The following is a 16,147-nucleotide window of genomic DNA, read 5'->3' on the forward strand; positions in this document are numbered from 1 at the left end:
GGTAAACATTCGAACGCCTTACCATTCAATACATGGTACTTTGAAAGCTAAATTGGAATATGATGCACTCTTAAATAATGTATTTTTCGATTAAAATGGTGCACAAAATGGTTCAATGTTTTGTAAATATTCGAACACCTTACTATTTAAAACTTGTCATTTTGAAAGCTAAATTTATATATAATTCACCCTGGAATAATAGCTTGATTTTTTTTTTCTCTCTGAAATAATTCATAACTCAGGAAATCCTTAAACATCGTGCATTCACTGTCAGCTTCTTTTACTTCATACTCAAATTAAGCTTTCCTCATCAGATAAAGGACTGAAAAACTAAATTTTCAAACCAATGCACTTTTAAAATGAGACGTCAAAGTTTGAATTTTGAAATGACCATTTTAAGAGCCTTCTCTTACTGTTTACTATAATTCATATCTTAATAACTATATAGCTATTTTAAAGACTAGTTCTACTTTGCACTTCCGAGCCTTCATCATAATTTGGACCATTATCTTTTACACATTTCAACTTCCCTATATATTCAAGTTCATAATCTATATTTTAAGACAATTTCTTTTTATTTATCTGATAATTCTACCTTTAAAGATACATGATTTTCCTTATAGTATACAAATTTTGTTCTCAATAACATTAATTCTTCTTAATTAATCCACTTTATTTTCACACTACAATAGTTATCCAATAGTTATAACCACTATTCTCAATAGCATTGCACATTGTACTCTATAAGACAGCTTCTACGTACATTAAACCTCACTTCCGTCTAGCTCTAAACAAACTGCATTTGTCTAAGAAGAAATCCATCATTATCTTGTGACTAGAGATCCCAACACTAAGGTTGTCAGACTGTTGTCTCTTTCTTGTGGAACTTGTTGGTTTCCAGGAGGTGTGTGCCCTTCGTTTCCGGAAGGAAAATAGCACAAATACCCGATATCAAAGATGCCAGACCGAATACTGCTGAAGGGGCCCAAATCGCGGCTCTTCCCTGAAAAAAATGTGAGATAATAGAGTTGGATAAAAGGGTCCATAAGAGACTTGAGAAAATTAGGTTTACCGAAGCGATTTTTCTTATCTACATTACATTTTTATATAGGAAGGCTTCTTTCAGAAAGTATGTGGTACCAGATGTGGACTGCCCATGTATAGATAAGTATACATACACACACACGCAAACACACGTGCACGTACACATACACACACACATGTATATATATATATATATATATATATATATATATATATATATATATATATATATATATGCATATATATACATATATACATATATATATGTGTGTATATATACATACATATGTATATATATATATATATATATATATATATATATATAAGCATAGGTAAATATATATACTGTATACACATTTACATATAAAGGTATGCATATGTATATCATATTATTTAAATATATATACATACATATATATATATATATATATATATATATATATTTATATATGTGGGTGAGTGTGGTGTGTATTTATATATGTGTGTGTTCGAGAAACAAAATATTAAGAAAACATGGATTTTAACTGTCAAAAGCTGTTAAGTTTAAAATAAGCAGCATAGGTTAGTATGTGAGTCACTTGCAAATTCTGATATTAAAAATATAAATCATTTACTCAAAACAGGTGAATCTAAAATATTTATACTGAATTGCACTACAATACAAAAACTATAAATACATTCGATAGCATTTGATTTAGAACTTTAGACAGGAAACAGAATGATATGTAAGAAAAGAACAGCGTCTGGCGAAATACCTCGGTGATAAGTTGTGGAATGAATGAAACATATACGGCAGGATAAAGAGTTATAAAATTTTGAATATCAATGTGATCTAGAAGAGTATTGCTGAATATCACTATGGATTGTAGAATAGTAAAATCATTTTATTTGCTTTATTAAATTATTGATATTTACATATATATATATATATATATATATATATATATATATATATATATATATATATGTGTATATATATATATATATATATATATATATATATATATATATATACATATATATACATATATATATATATATATATATATATATATATATGTATATATATACATATGTATATACATACATATATATATATATATATATATATATATATATATATATATATATATTCAAGTTCCATGGTACATATTATGCATTTAGATATGATTTATATGAATTATTTATACCTGCTTATTTGATATTTGATTTAATGTAATTTCTTATATCATATATATGATGCTTTTGGGGAAAGTTGTGAATAGTGTGTAGCAGAAATTTGGTTCAGCACCTTTTAAAACTAGTCTGTCTTTGATAAGCTATTAGACTTTGACCAGTGTGGTTACCTGTGTTAAATATGAGCTGTGAAACATTTGTTTGTAAACTGAAATCTGAGAGTAATGAAATAAAGCAATCTAATTTTATGGTTACATTTCGTCTAATAACCCCTTGCTATGAATTCATTTGAGAAATATCATGATACTTGTGAAAGGTGGTAAATATACAATTCGCTGACATGACAAGGAGAAAGCATAAAACTACTGTAGTGGTGTTGTAAGGTAATGGAGAAGACGTCAGGGGGATGGTTTGGAAGACAAGAGACCTGTGTCATGAAAGATGAATTGCAGCAGCCAAGGATGTTGGTTAAGCAATTAAATTGAAATCAACTTCATGACAAAATCAAGGCAGATCAATAGCACTTGGGTGGTCGGAGCTTTCATACACACAGGCAAATACAAGCCACATCAAATATGAAGAGGCACCTAGTTTAATAGTAAACAGACCTCTTGAACTATGGGGACATGAGCAGCCTTCCATTGACAACTGCCCTTTGGAAGGTTTTTAGTTGAGTAAAGTGGTTGAAACGACAGTGAGTAGAATCAGACCTAGAGCATAATGTACAAGCAACAGTCCAGGGTCTAGCAGGGAAGGGATGGTCAAGGGTATGGCTAGATGATTGGAGTGAATTTTACCAATATATATTTTTAGAAATTTCGTGCCTCGGCACGTAAAGGTTATACCAGCGAATACTATCATTCTAGAATTCAACCCAAATGAGTCTTGCTACTAGGATTTACAAAAGTGTTGAAATTATTGTGATTTGCTGTGTAGCCCTATTTGAAAATAATAAGCAATTCGTTGCTTCTAAAAACATGACTGGACTCATGCCTGATCACATCACAGACTAATGATATGACAACAGCCGAACACTCCCAGATATTATCCATAGCATTCAGCAGATGTTATGTAGCCTGAGAACAGATAGTGATGGTGACTTCCCTATGATTAATCAAGGACAGGCAGCAGACCATAAAGTGCCCTCAAAGAAGTCCAAAGGAGGTAACCCCCTTTGAAACAAGGATGATTGAGCCTTGAACAACTGGTACTAGGAGATTCTGATGTTTGCTCGTATTGCTGGAAATTGGGCACTTGAGAACTAACTGTCTCACCTCGTACTTCATAGTTGTTACCCCTATCTGGGATCTACCTTAGAATGCTTTAGGCTGATTTGGGGGTTTGGGACATATCCCACATAAAACATAAATTGACAACAGATATGCCAGTCATATAATGGTATACGTTAACGAATATTACATGTCACATGCTATCATATAGCGCTGACCTAGAGGATTGCAGGCCTTTGCTGTATTTTGTGGTTAGACTTTATACCTAAGAAAAAGAGTGAAGGTTCTTACAGGAAGGTTTTAATTGTTAGTATCAATGTGTTAAAGTAAAATGAAATTAATGGTGTATATGCAATTGCAGACAGAGGTGAAACTGTTCTACTCAGGGTACTTACAAGTATTGTAGTAACCCCTTCCCCATCCTCTTTTAGAAAGACCAATGGTAACTGTAAAATCTACGAGAAATGGTCTGATTTCTTTGTAAAATATTTGAGTAAAGTAAAGCAAGGATAACCATGTAATACCTTTGGCACTTTAGGTAATAAAATGACTGTTAGAAGACAATCTCTTATGTGAGTTACAGTTTAACAAGCTTTTAGATGACAGGATTATAAGGCTGTAACTCCAGTTCACACACATGAATGTATAGAGAGAGAATTCCATAGAGCAAGCTTGTGCATAAGAGCCCACCGAAACAGTGGGATGCAATTAGATAGTAGCACACTATGATGATGTCGTTGCAATTAGAAACCCCTTGATGCAATTCATTGATGAGCATGGAAACAGGGAATCCTCCAGTGGTATAGACCACATAAAGCTCCAGTACATTATCAGAATGAAGTAGAATGAGAAATATTGTAATATCGGGACATGGGATTGTCAAAGAAAGTGAATCCCCAGGACATCTCCACCTGTTGTGAATTGAAGGAAGGAAATTTCAATAATGTTTCGACTAAAGAAGGCTAATGGCCCACATAAAGGATAAAGCATAACCTTTGCCATCAGTCGAAGTGTAGGGGATTAAAGTGCCAGGTAGTTTATTCTTTACCATAATTGATTTAAAGTCTAGCTACCATCTCTGCTATTAAGTCATAATGACCTACTCTATTAGGATATTACAATGATGAGGAAACTGTGAAAGAATATATTGAGATATAATTCAAGTTTTAGAGGCATTGTGCCAAAAAAGTTCTAATTTGTATAATTATTCTTTAGCACAATTATTTTGTAGTGTGACCCCCATCAAATCAAAATTCATTTGGATAACAAGGAAAAGACCGGCTTCATTAATAAAAAATTTTCATATGGGCTGAAGAATGCTCCTATACTCAATTTTTTTTAATGAGGCTCATTTGCACTGACTGGAAGCGGTGACCTTTTAGCTCGGAAAAGTTTCCTGATCACTGATTGGTTAGAGTTATCTTGTCCAACCAATGAGCAATAAGGAAACATTTCCGAGCTAAAAGGGCACCGCTGTGAGTCGGTGCAAATTTGCCTCACTAAAAAGAGTTGACTATAGTTACTTTGTATCAAGAGTATCAGCTCCATTAATGGTTCAAAATGTTCTAGCCTATTTGGATGATATAATCTTTGAAAAGAACAGTTAAAGAATGCATAGAGAATGTAATTCATGTTTTGGAAGCGCTGTGCCAAACGTTATATATTCTTCAAGACATTTATTTCAAAGTGTGGCTATTAATCCAGGACCTGTCCATTGGTCCATTACAGAATGGTGTTTGGGGATCTCTCAACTTAACTTGGTTTATGCATCCTTTAACATGAAAAATCACTCAGGTGCTTGTCCGTAACTGCACCCCGAATGACGCTATGCCCCAATCCAACATGGCTGCCAACCGCTGACAAAAAATATCTCTTTTTTTTATTATTTGGAGTTAATACAAATGTAATATATCTAGTATACCTAATTTGAGAGTGATAAATTCATTTCTGGCGTTGTTTTAAGCAACAAGAGTTACGGGAACAAGATATCTTGGTCGAGATCATAATAGTACACAGGTGCACTGTCTATTCCAAATGCTTGTATACAACATTCACAGAGGAAAGGGGAAAAACACCATTGCATATAATGTTTGACCATGCTCCTTATGCAAGAGATCGCAGTAACAGTCTCTTCACAGTCTTCAACAGAATTGGTTCTTGTACATACTACCAAACCATTAGATGTGCCCGTATTTTACTTGCTAGCTATGCTGTGAAATGCTCAGAAAATGGAGACACCCATTCCAAGCACTTTTACCATGGACGACTACATGAAGGCAGGCATGGACAACTCAGACTATGTAGGCAGTGCCAAAGTATCACAGTATGATGCTTTGGTACTGTTCCAAGATGCCACTTTGAACAATCCCCTTCATAAACCTCTAGTTTCATATGCAGACTTAGCTACTCTGATTCCATACTGCAAAACTGGTTGCCATGTCAAAAGGTCCCTCCTCATGCTAAGCCTGTTGTTCGACCTACCTTACCTCCAGACATGTTGATGCATCCAAAAACTAACCAAGTAACATTGCTCAATAAGGAAACTTCCCAAACTTTTGATAAGTTTGATTTGCCTGGGTTTACCAACAAGAGAACCTCATACTTAGGCTGCTGTTCTTACAATTGTCTCGTCTACTGTGGTGACAATGCTGCGAGTTAGCTTTCTCCCCGTTATACCACAAGCTATCACCGAAAGAGCAATGGTTAGACACTGTCTTACAAACTTTCAGAGTGTACGTAGACAAATGAATCAAGCCTCAATGGCTGTATGGTATGATGTATGGGTGTTCAGTATAGCTGCAGATATTTACCTGTATGATATATTTCTCTGTTTGGGTCCTTTTCATTGGACTCGGGTATTGCTCAAGTGTAAGGGTAAACTGCTTTAAGGTTCCGGTCCAGATGATGCACTGGTCGAGAGTGCTGTATTTGGACCTGGAGTGATAGAGTCAATCTTGAATGGTAGGCATTAGGTTCGTGCTCTCTCATGGATGTTACTTGTAGAGGATCTGGCCCATTCACTTCATTAGCAGATGTTCTGGTGTCATAACAATAAAGCTAGTTATCCAGAGCTAGATTGGTGATGTTAAAAACAACACTCACTGTAAGCCATTGTTGTCCAAAACAGTTTGAGGCCATTAGTGCACAAATTGAGAACTTATAACAGAAATTTTGGGAGTTTGAGAAGGAGTACGAGGCAAAGTCTGAACTTTGCCAATTCTTTGGAGTCTGGCTACAGTTAGTTTCTGTCATTAATAATGGTGTGGTTTTGGAAAGAGAAGGAAACTGGAACCTACCCATTGCTAGTGTTGAAAATTCTAAGCTAATATTAAGAGTGTAATTGAATCAGTTACCTACGTTATGGATCGTGGTACCTAGAACAAATCAAGGTTCTTGAGTTCATACATCCTAAGCTCTACCAACAATTTTTGAAAGGACAGCAGGTTGATTGTGATAGTCCAGGATGGTTTTGCGCTGTCGTAAGGGATATGAAAAGGCAACAAATAATTCAGTGTGTGTCAAAGAGTCTAGGAGGTTGCTACATTGTTGGAGTAACATGAAATGCTAGTAAAGTGGCAGAGTTTAATTTTTGTACCATGAAATTGGGTGTACTGTATTACCAACGTCCTTGATACATCACTACTAATCATCCAATGAACCACACAGAATGTCATCTGCAGCATGCACTGAATACCACTCGTCATCACACATTCAACAAGAATGTATCAAAACTCCTTGACTTAGTACTTTAGCATCAAAATCCTTATTCATTGGTGGTCAATGTGCCTGCAACACTGCACAGCCTCCTTACAAATCCTGCTGTTCATAAAGAGTTAGCAATACATCTGCTCTAATGTATCGAGAATGGAGAAAATGTCTATTGTCCATACAGGCAGGAGAGGTTTGTTGAGAAGAGCAAGAAAATTAGTAAAACCATACCAAAGCATGAAATATCTATTGCTCCTACAGGCAGGAGAGGTTTGTTGAGAAGAGAAAGAAAATTAGTGCAACCATAACAAAACGTAGCTACCACATTTTACAGACCAACCACAAAAGACACCAGCAACTATTCTAATGGAACAGGGTATTTCATCAAAGGATGTGTTGCAGGCAAAGAGGAATATGAATATTGTAAAAGAGAGGGGGATGAATCTCATTCAAATTCTTTCTCATGAAGTGCTGAAAACATCTCCACTATTTAATGGTGACCTCCCTTTTTACACCAACAAGTTATTACCGGTTAGGGAAATTATACCTCAACTAGACACCTACCAAAGTTGTCAAAATTCTACTTGTGCCACACATGTTGTGGTTGACTTCATGACAAAAAAAATATGCAGATGCCTCTGGCAAAGTCTCCTAATATGGGTACTGTCATAGATGCAATCATTTCTTCAGCCTCATGTCTCTACAATAAAACAAAATTGTACATCTCAAATTCAACTCTTACAATGAGATGGTTCTCAAAAAGGGGTAGCATATGGGTTGTATGGATTCATCATCAGGCATTGACATCATTGGTATGCGTAAAGATACACCTATTCCTCAAAAAATTACTTAGTTCTGGGTATCTCATAAAACGGAGATATTGTGTTCCATCGGGCCCACAGAGATGTGACTATTATAGCCAGCTCGATCGTCTCTGATGAGGAGGTATTAACAGCAAAAGCATCTAGTGGCAAAGAAATTCCTGGCTTATTGAGCTAGATTTAAAAAGCACACAGCAGGGTAGTGTTACATGTTGATTGGGCTGTTCAATTACGTTGCATTTCTCCTTCGCTACATTCCATATCTCCAAACACTGGGGTTGAGGGAAATGTGACAACAGTATGGCACTAGTGAAAAATGCCGCATGTGAGTTCTCGCATTGGAGCCCCACCGGTAAAGTAATGAAACCACAAATTTTAACTGGAGATGACTGCATCAGTAAGCTGGGAACCAAGCATGTAGTTATGCCATATGGCCCAGTACAGTATCTGACAAACTTTTGACGAAACAGATACCTTGTCAGAACAAGATGCAGCATGAATAGAGAGAAACTTGTTACATGTTTGGTTAGGAGCTAGATCAACTATGACTGCCTAGACATTTTCTTAGTTGAGGGTTGAGATCTACATAGGTTACAATGCTGGAATTTATTCACTCCCTTCTACAGATAGTGTTATCAGAGGCCACATTAAAAGACGATTTTTCAGGTTACCCTTGTACACAAATTGCTTGTGCCAGCCGAAGAGAATTGTAAATTACTAAACCCAGTGGGGCATGGATGGGAGGATTATTTTGGTACACTTCTGCCATCAAAATGCATGAAGCCTTTACCATTGACCCTGCTCACCAGTTGCAAGTGCGTAGGCAGGTGTATCTCTCGAGTCTGTGCTGGAGTTTATTGTGTAATTTTTTGCCTCAGAAACAAAGATAAAAACCTGTCACTTAATTAATATTGTCTGGACAATTATAATACTCTGTGCATCTGAAGAAAGAGTTATTCTGTATTTTTTATGATATTTCCACCACAAATAAAAACGGTAAAAGCATTTTTATTTTGTTATACTCTCTATCACCTTCATAGATGACCCGGAAGGTTTAAAACAATACCGGAAATTTATGTTATTATGGAATTCCTCTTAAATATGTAAATTTGACTAGGTCTATTCATGAACATAGCAAGTGCAAAGTTAATGTTAGTGGAGTCCTAACAAATGAGGTTCCAGTGACTAGCGGAGTACTCCAAGGGAAAGTGTTGTCACCTATGTTGTTTATCCTCCCCATGGTTTTTTTAATATGTAAAACACTTGGGGATGGTAGAAAAGGATTGGGTTATATTGGTAATAATAAATTAGCTGACCTAGAGTATGCTGCGGATTTGCCATGCTTGCTTACCAGAATGCATGAAGTATCACACGAGGTTGGGCTCAAGATAAATAGAAGAAAGACAGAGATGATGAGAACAGAATATGCAATGGAAGATGAAATATCATTGTAAGGAGAAAGGATTGATAGGGTAGAATCATTTAAGTATTTAAGAACTATGATCTCCATTACAGGGTCATTAAAATTGGAGTTTAGTGAAAGACTGAAAAATAAAACAGACAATGGCTAAGTCAAGTAAAATTTGGAAATCGAATCGCCTGAAATTGCATATAAACTTATTGCCTACAAAATTCAAAATACTTGACTCACAAGAATATCATTGATATAGGTCGAGCAAGTACTGCCAAGCCTACCGAAGACACCTGCTTGCCCGATGACGATCGGGCGGTATTTAGTTGGGAAGAGCTCTGCGGTCATCAGCCAAATTAAATGATGTGTTGCGGTACTGGACAGTTTTCCGCAGAGAGACAGAGAGATGATTGCGCTTGTTGGTGCTGGAAGAAAATAGGTAATGAGTAAGAATACACTGATAATAACAATAATTACGACAATGTCGTATATAGATAAATGAAACAATATATTCAATCAGTCTTCACACTATTTACGATCACAGTACTTGATTTGTACTAAACTGGAATCTCCATTGAAACTGTAAAATGGATAATAAAAAAAGAATCATCTAACAAAATCTAATTGAAATAAGTAAAACTTTATTCATGGGCAATAGCAAAATATTCACTTTTAGCTGTTAACGTCTATTATTTTCATTAGATTAATTTTAACAGTAATATTTTTCTTTAATTATTTGGTTACATTAACATGATAATCTCAAACCTTCAGGAGAGTTGAACATGAGGATTCCAACGATGGAGATTGATGCTGAACACAAGAAGAAAAGGGTGGCTAAAGTATTCCTGCGTCCGGTGTACATCAGAATTAGCCAAAGTGATATGTAGGCAACAATTTCCATGACTCCCCCGAGGAAGATGTACATGTATGGATCTACACTAAAAAAAGGATTATAAAGAATGGATATTATAGATTGAACTTTTTGGAGTAAATTATATTGAAAATTGCTCATATCTGTAAACTTCTCTCATCTTGATGATCTAGATTCTAGAGACTTTAGTTGAAATTGGTCAGAATCAGTCCTGAATTGTTTCAAAGCCATTATGGATTCTAATAGTCTTGTCCTATTGATAGCCCCAGTTGTGAAAGACAGCGTGGCTGGCTATTCATTTGCAGTAATTAATTCAAGTAGCTTGTCATCATTTCAACCAAAAAATACAGTAGTAAGATTACCTTTAGTTAGGTTAAGCTAGTTCAAGGCCAAAGGACATGAATAAACTAAGTTTAATTTAGTGTTAATTCCCCTATAGATTAAATAAGCAATGGATAAGAAAATTGATAGTTCATTGATAGTTAATACCAGCTCGTTCATTCGAGCAAGGATTGACCAAAGCTTTTACTCTGGCCATATTTATTGAAAACGATTATGTTTGTAGTTAGATTCACCATGACGCTCAGATATAGATATGAAAATTCTCTTAGATTCTTATTGTCAGTTATCGATACAACTTTGTTTGATAGATACTGTAAGCAATTATGCATCTAATTACTATCATTTTGGTATAAAATCCTTTACTTAGTTTTAAGCGTTTATAATTTTTTCGGTTATTGATATTTGAAGACTTATTCAGCTGTATAATTCAATTTGCATGTTTAAAATGGCATAACTAGTTCTCATAACAGAATTCCTGATATAAGTTCTCGGTCCTGCCTGCATCAACACTATCAAATGGTGTACACCTCAATATTATATTCTAGCCATTTTATTTAATCCAATCTATTTAGTATGTAATCTATATACTTTATTCTTAATATAGCATTGATAAACAATCCTTCTTTAATTACCTGAGGTTATTGGCATTCAAACCAAGGCCATAATAAATCATAGTCCCCAACATCCACAGAAAAAACATTATGAATGCTCTTCCTCTCACACCAGAAACTTGGAATACGACAGTGCAATGTCTCAAAATGGTTTTGATCTCCACCAGGCAACTCATTGGTTCTTTCCTCTCTTGAATTTCCATAAGATGGGATTCCTGAAAAAAAAGGTTTGATATGGCATTATATATAATATATTCGTGTGCATACTTTGAGAGAATGTGCTTATGCATGTTTATGTGACAAATTAAATGCTTTCGAACTTATGTGTTGCATGAGAAGGAGCCCTTAAGCCAAACGTGACAAATGTGAGATGCATTTAGGAAATAACTTATTCAGATGTGTACCTCATATTCAATGTCTTGCATGGCGCAGTAAAGTTGTCCATCAGGCGGCAACCACTTTTTGTTGAATCTTGCAGCCCATTTTAAGACTTTGAGAGTCTCTGCATACTTTCCGTGTAAAATTAACCATCTAGGGGATTCAGGTAGTAACCTGTAAGAATATATGAACATAAACATATGTGTATATACTTATGTATATTTATCTGTGTGTAGGACCACATACAAACCCCTAAGATATATTCAAATATTAACTACTGACCAGATTTGTCTTGTGTATTTTGAAGACCCAACCAGTCGTAATCTATTGCTTCCAAGTTTTTTTATTGTTTCCTGCCTCTTAAAATCAGATTCTCTGGTGAGTTTTGATTATAAGCACACAGAGGAACACACACATGCATATATATATATATATATATATATATATATATATATATATATATATATATATGTGTGTGTGTGTGTGTGTGTGTGTGTGTGTGTATTTCCAAGAAATCCAGGGATCGAACTTTCCAACCATGTCTAGGAATTTCTTGCCTACTCCATAAAACTTTAGAATCATACATTCTTTTCACCCATCTATTACTGTTTACTAATTCATCATAAGCAAACCAATGCAAAACCCTCTGCTCCACCCTGTCACTTCTTTAATAATTTTCATGATATTTAGTAGCTTTCTTTTTGTCAAACAATTAAGTCTTTTTTTTTCCTCTCCAATAAGATTTACTAGTGTTGGCGACCTGTGATCTATGATGGCTGAATATTTACATAGATATGCATATACACGCACCCGCAACCACTTCTCACCACATTTATATATATATATATATATATATATATATATATATATATATATATATATATATATATATATATGCAGAAGAACCAAAAGGAAAATGAAAATACGAAATATACGATTAAGTCCTGATTAGTTTCGTGATACTTCTTCAGAGGACTGATTTATTGAGAGAGGTTTCTTTACATTTTATAGAGAAAGTAAACTTACGAACTTACATATAGAGGCTTACAGAACAATGACACTCCCATACCAGCTACCTGGGCTGTGGTCAGCTGTTTACTGGGCGGAGATCCAACCTTATTAGACACCTGCCAGTAAACACCTGACCACAGCCCAGGTAGTTGGTATGGGAGGGAGTGTCATTGCTCTGTGTATGTATGTTCATACGTTTACTTTCCCTATAAAATGAAAAGAAATGTCTCTCAATAAATCAGTCCTCTGAAGAAGTATCACAAAACTAGTCAAGACTTAATCGTATATTTCGTATTTTCATTTACCTTGTGGTTCTTCTGCATCTGAGCATCACGTTTTCCTGTGATTTTTACCCATATATATTTATATATATATATATATATATATATATATATATATATATATATATATATATGTGTGTGTGTGTGTGTGTGTGTGTACAGTATATATATATATATATATATATATATATATATATATATATATATATATATATATATGTATGTATGTATGTATGTATATATTCATATATGTATATATATACATAGATATAAAAGAGAGAGAGAGAGAGAGAGAGAGAGAGAGAGAGAGAGAGAGAGAGAGAGAGAGAGAGAGACTTGCTCTTTATTTTATAAGAGATTTATACTAGTAATAAAGAACGTTTTCATTCACATTAAAAGTATTCTTACCAGTAATAAATAAGAAGAAAAAAGGAGGGCACAGTGAGAGCAATTTGCAGCTTCCTCCATTTCTGAACCAAAAGGCAGATACCGGGCAGCACCATATACCCTAATGCCCAGGGTATGAGGAAAAGACCTCCAAGGTGTGTTCGTTGACGGACCGAGCAGAGCTCCATGGCTATGAGAGAGAAATTTTACAGTTACTCAGTCTCATGTGTGATTTTATTTATTCTTCTGAAACAATGTCAATCTTTTCTAATTCTTCTAAAATTGGTATGAAATTCTATTCTCACAATATTTCTTGGGATAAAAGAATGAAAATTGCGATATTTTGAAATATTTCTTTAAGAGAAGAAAGTATTTTCTATTCACCCAATTCTGCTTGTGAAAAAAAAATATAAAATACGAAATTTTGAACTATTTCTTTAATGGCTGAAATTATTTTCAATTCATTTAATTCTGCTTGCAAGAATAAAAAGTAAGAAATCTACGAAATTTTGAAATATTTCTTTAATATCAGAACTTATTTGCTATTCACACAATACTACTTGGGTAAGAAAGTATGAAAATTACGAAATTTGGAAATATTTCTTTTATATCAGAACTTATTTGTTATTCACAAAATAATGCTTGGGTAAGAAAGTATGAAAATTACGAAATTTGGAAATATTTCTTTTATATCAGAACTTATTTGTTATTCACAAAATAATGCTTGGGTAAGAAAGTATGAAAATTACGAAATTTGGAAATATTTCTTTAATATCAGAACTTATTTGCTATTCACACAATACTACTTGGGTAAGAAAGTATGAAAATTACGAAATTTGGAAATATTTCTTTTATATCAGAACTTATTTGTTATTCACAAAATAATACTTGGGTAAGAAAGTATGAAAATTACGAAATTTGGAAATATTTCTTTTATATCAGAACTTATTTGTTATTCACAAAATAATGCTTGGGTAAGAAAGTATGAAAATTACGAAATTTGGAAATATTTCTTTCATAGCAGAAATTATTTGCTATTCACACACTACTGCTTGGGTAAGAAAGTATGAAAATTACGAAATTTGGAAATATTTCTTTAATATCAGAACTTATTTGCTATTCACACAATACTGCTTGGGTAAGAAAGTATGAAAATTACGAAATTTGGAAATATTTCTTTGATATCAGAATTTATTTGCTATTCACAAAATAATGCTTGGGTAAGGAAGCATGAAAATTAGGAAATTTTGAGATATTTCTTTCATAGCAGAAATTACTTACTATTCACGCAATTCTGCTTTTGAGAAAAGAGTGAAAATCACGAAATAGGAAAATATTTCTTTAATGGAAGAAATTATTTTCTATTCACCTACTTACGCTTGTGCAAAAAGAGTGAAAATCACGAAATGTGGAAATATTTCTTTAATAACAGAAATTATTTGTCATTCACACAATTCTCCTTTTGAAAAAAGAGAATGAAAAGCGCAAAATATGGAAGTATTTTTTTAATGGCAGAAATTATTTTTTACCAACCCAATTGCGCTTGTGCAAATAAAGTGAAAATTACAAAATTTTTAAATATTTGTTTAGTTGAAGAAATAATTGTATAGCTCGTTCTTTTTAGCAGTCCTTCATTGCCGTTATCTTACATACACAAATACAAAATATCAGAGTCAGCTAATAACTAACGATAAATTAAATAAACTTGTATAAGAAAAATACGGAAAACTTCTGCTTGAATCACAATTTTCTACTTTCTTGGCTTCAAATATTTAGAGAAGTACTTGAAAGAAAAACTATAGAAAAAATATTATTATTGATATATTACATGAAGTTGGATAGGGAAATGTAATGAATAATATTTATTCGGTAGCATTAATATTCATAAAAAATAAGAAAAAAATCCTTTTGTTACTTCTTAATGATGCTGAAAAAAGTCAGACAAGTACAAAATAACAGTTCGCATTCATGTTTCTTTACAATATTGTAAACTAAAATCTAAGCACAAAACCACATAGACATCTATGAAAATTATTCAAAATATGCATGTGTATACTTTTACATATATTTATATATATATATATATATATATATATATATATATATATATATATATATATATATATATATATATACATACAGTGTATATATGTGTGTACATATATACACTATACCTACATAAGACAATTATTGAAAAAATAAGAATATTGATAACATACAACAGTGATACTTCAAAATATGACAACACCCTACTTACCAAGAACGAAACAAGACATGTAAACACCAGCTTCCGTTGCCTGGATGAGGAACCGGAATATGATGTATGTTTCGACGGTGGGGGAACCGGCTGCCATCAGGTTCATGATCACTGTCAGGCAGGAGCTCCAGAGGACGGATCGACGTCGACCGATTCTAAAGGCAACGTAAAAAAAAATAAGCTTATCTTTACGACAGTTAGAGGAATACGCTAACCATTGCCCTTACCAAGGTCCTTTGAATAAGCTCTGAATATATCTAAAGGACCTTGGCCATATCCAAGGACAGAGATAACACGAATAACTCAAACTCTTTTTTTCAAGGTCTCTACCACAGGCCTACTAATGACGTCACGTAACTCCTCCCACATGCAGGTAGCTCGCTCGTGATCCGACCATCCTAGGGAGATTGCAGTCTGTGCACATCGTGCGGTGAGCTGTGGACATTACTAAATAGCATTTTACACTAACCTACAGTGCTGGGTACTATGACCAAAATTCCGTAAATCAATCAATCAATCTAGCCGTAAGAAAAGAATGCTGATGATCCATAGGCTCAAGATCCTAACCTCGACACGGATTGATATGAAATAAACATATGCCATATGCTTTTATATGTATA

General features: G+C 33.9%; 1 protein-coding gene across 3 annotated transcripts in view; it reads right to left on the reverse strand.

Moving 5' to 3' along the window:
• Positions 1–451: 451 nt before the first annotated feature.
• Positions 452–16,147, reverse strand: part of LOC137648377 (organic cation transporter-like protein) — a 28,981-nt gene continuing 13,285 nt past the window's right edge. For all 3 annotated transcript variants that reach the window (XM_068381304.1, XM_068381310.1, XM_068381316.1), the window contains exons 6-12: positions 15,528–15,682; positions 13,292–13,460; positions 11,618–11,765; positions 11,235–11,428; positions 10,155–10,327; positions 9,630–9,814; positions 452–1,003 (exon numbers count right to left, since the gene is read on the reverse strand). In XM_068381304.1, coding sequence (XP_068237405.1) covers positions 860–1,003; positions 9,630–9,814; positions 10,155–10,327; positions 11,235–11,428; positions 11,618–11,765; positions 13,292–13,460; positions 15,528–15,682 — 1,168 coding nt within the window. In that variant the 3' untranslated portion in view covers positions 452–859. The remainder of the gene's footprint in view (positions 1,004–9,629; positions 9,815–10,154; positions 10,328–11,234; positions 11,429–11,617; positions 11,766–13,291; positions 13,461–15,527; positions 15,683–16,147) is intronic.

The sequence above is a fragment of the Palaemon carinicauda genome, chromosome 1 (assembly GCF_036898095.1).
Source record: "Palaemon carinicauda isolate YSFRI2023 chromosome 1, ASM3689809v2, whole genome shotgun sequence".
Taxonomy (NCBI): domain Eukaryota; kingdom Metazoa; phylum Arthropoda; class Malacostraca; order Decapoda; family Palaemonidae; genus Palaemon; species Palaemon carinicauda.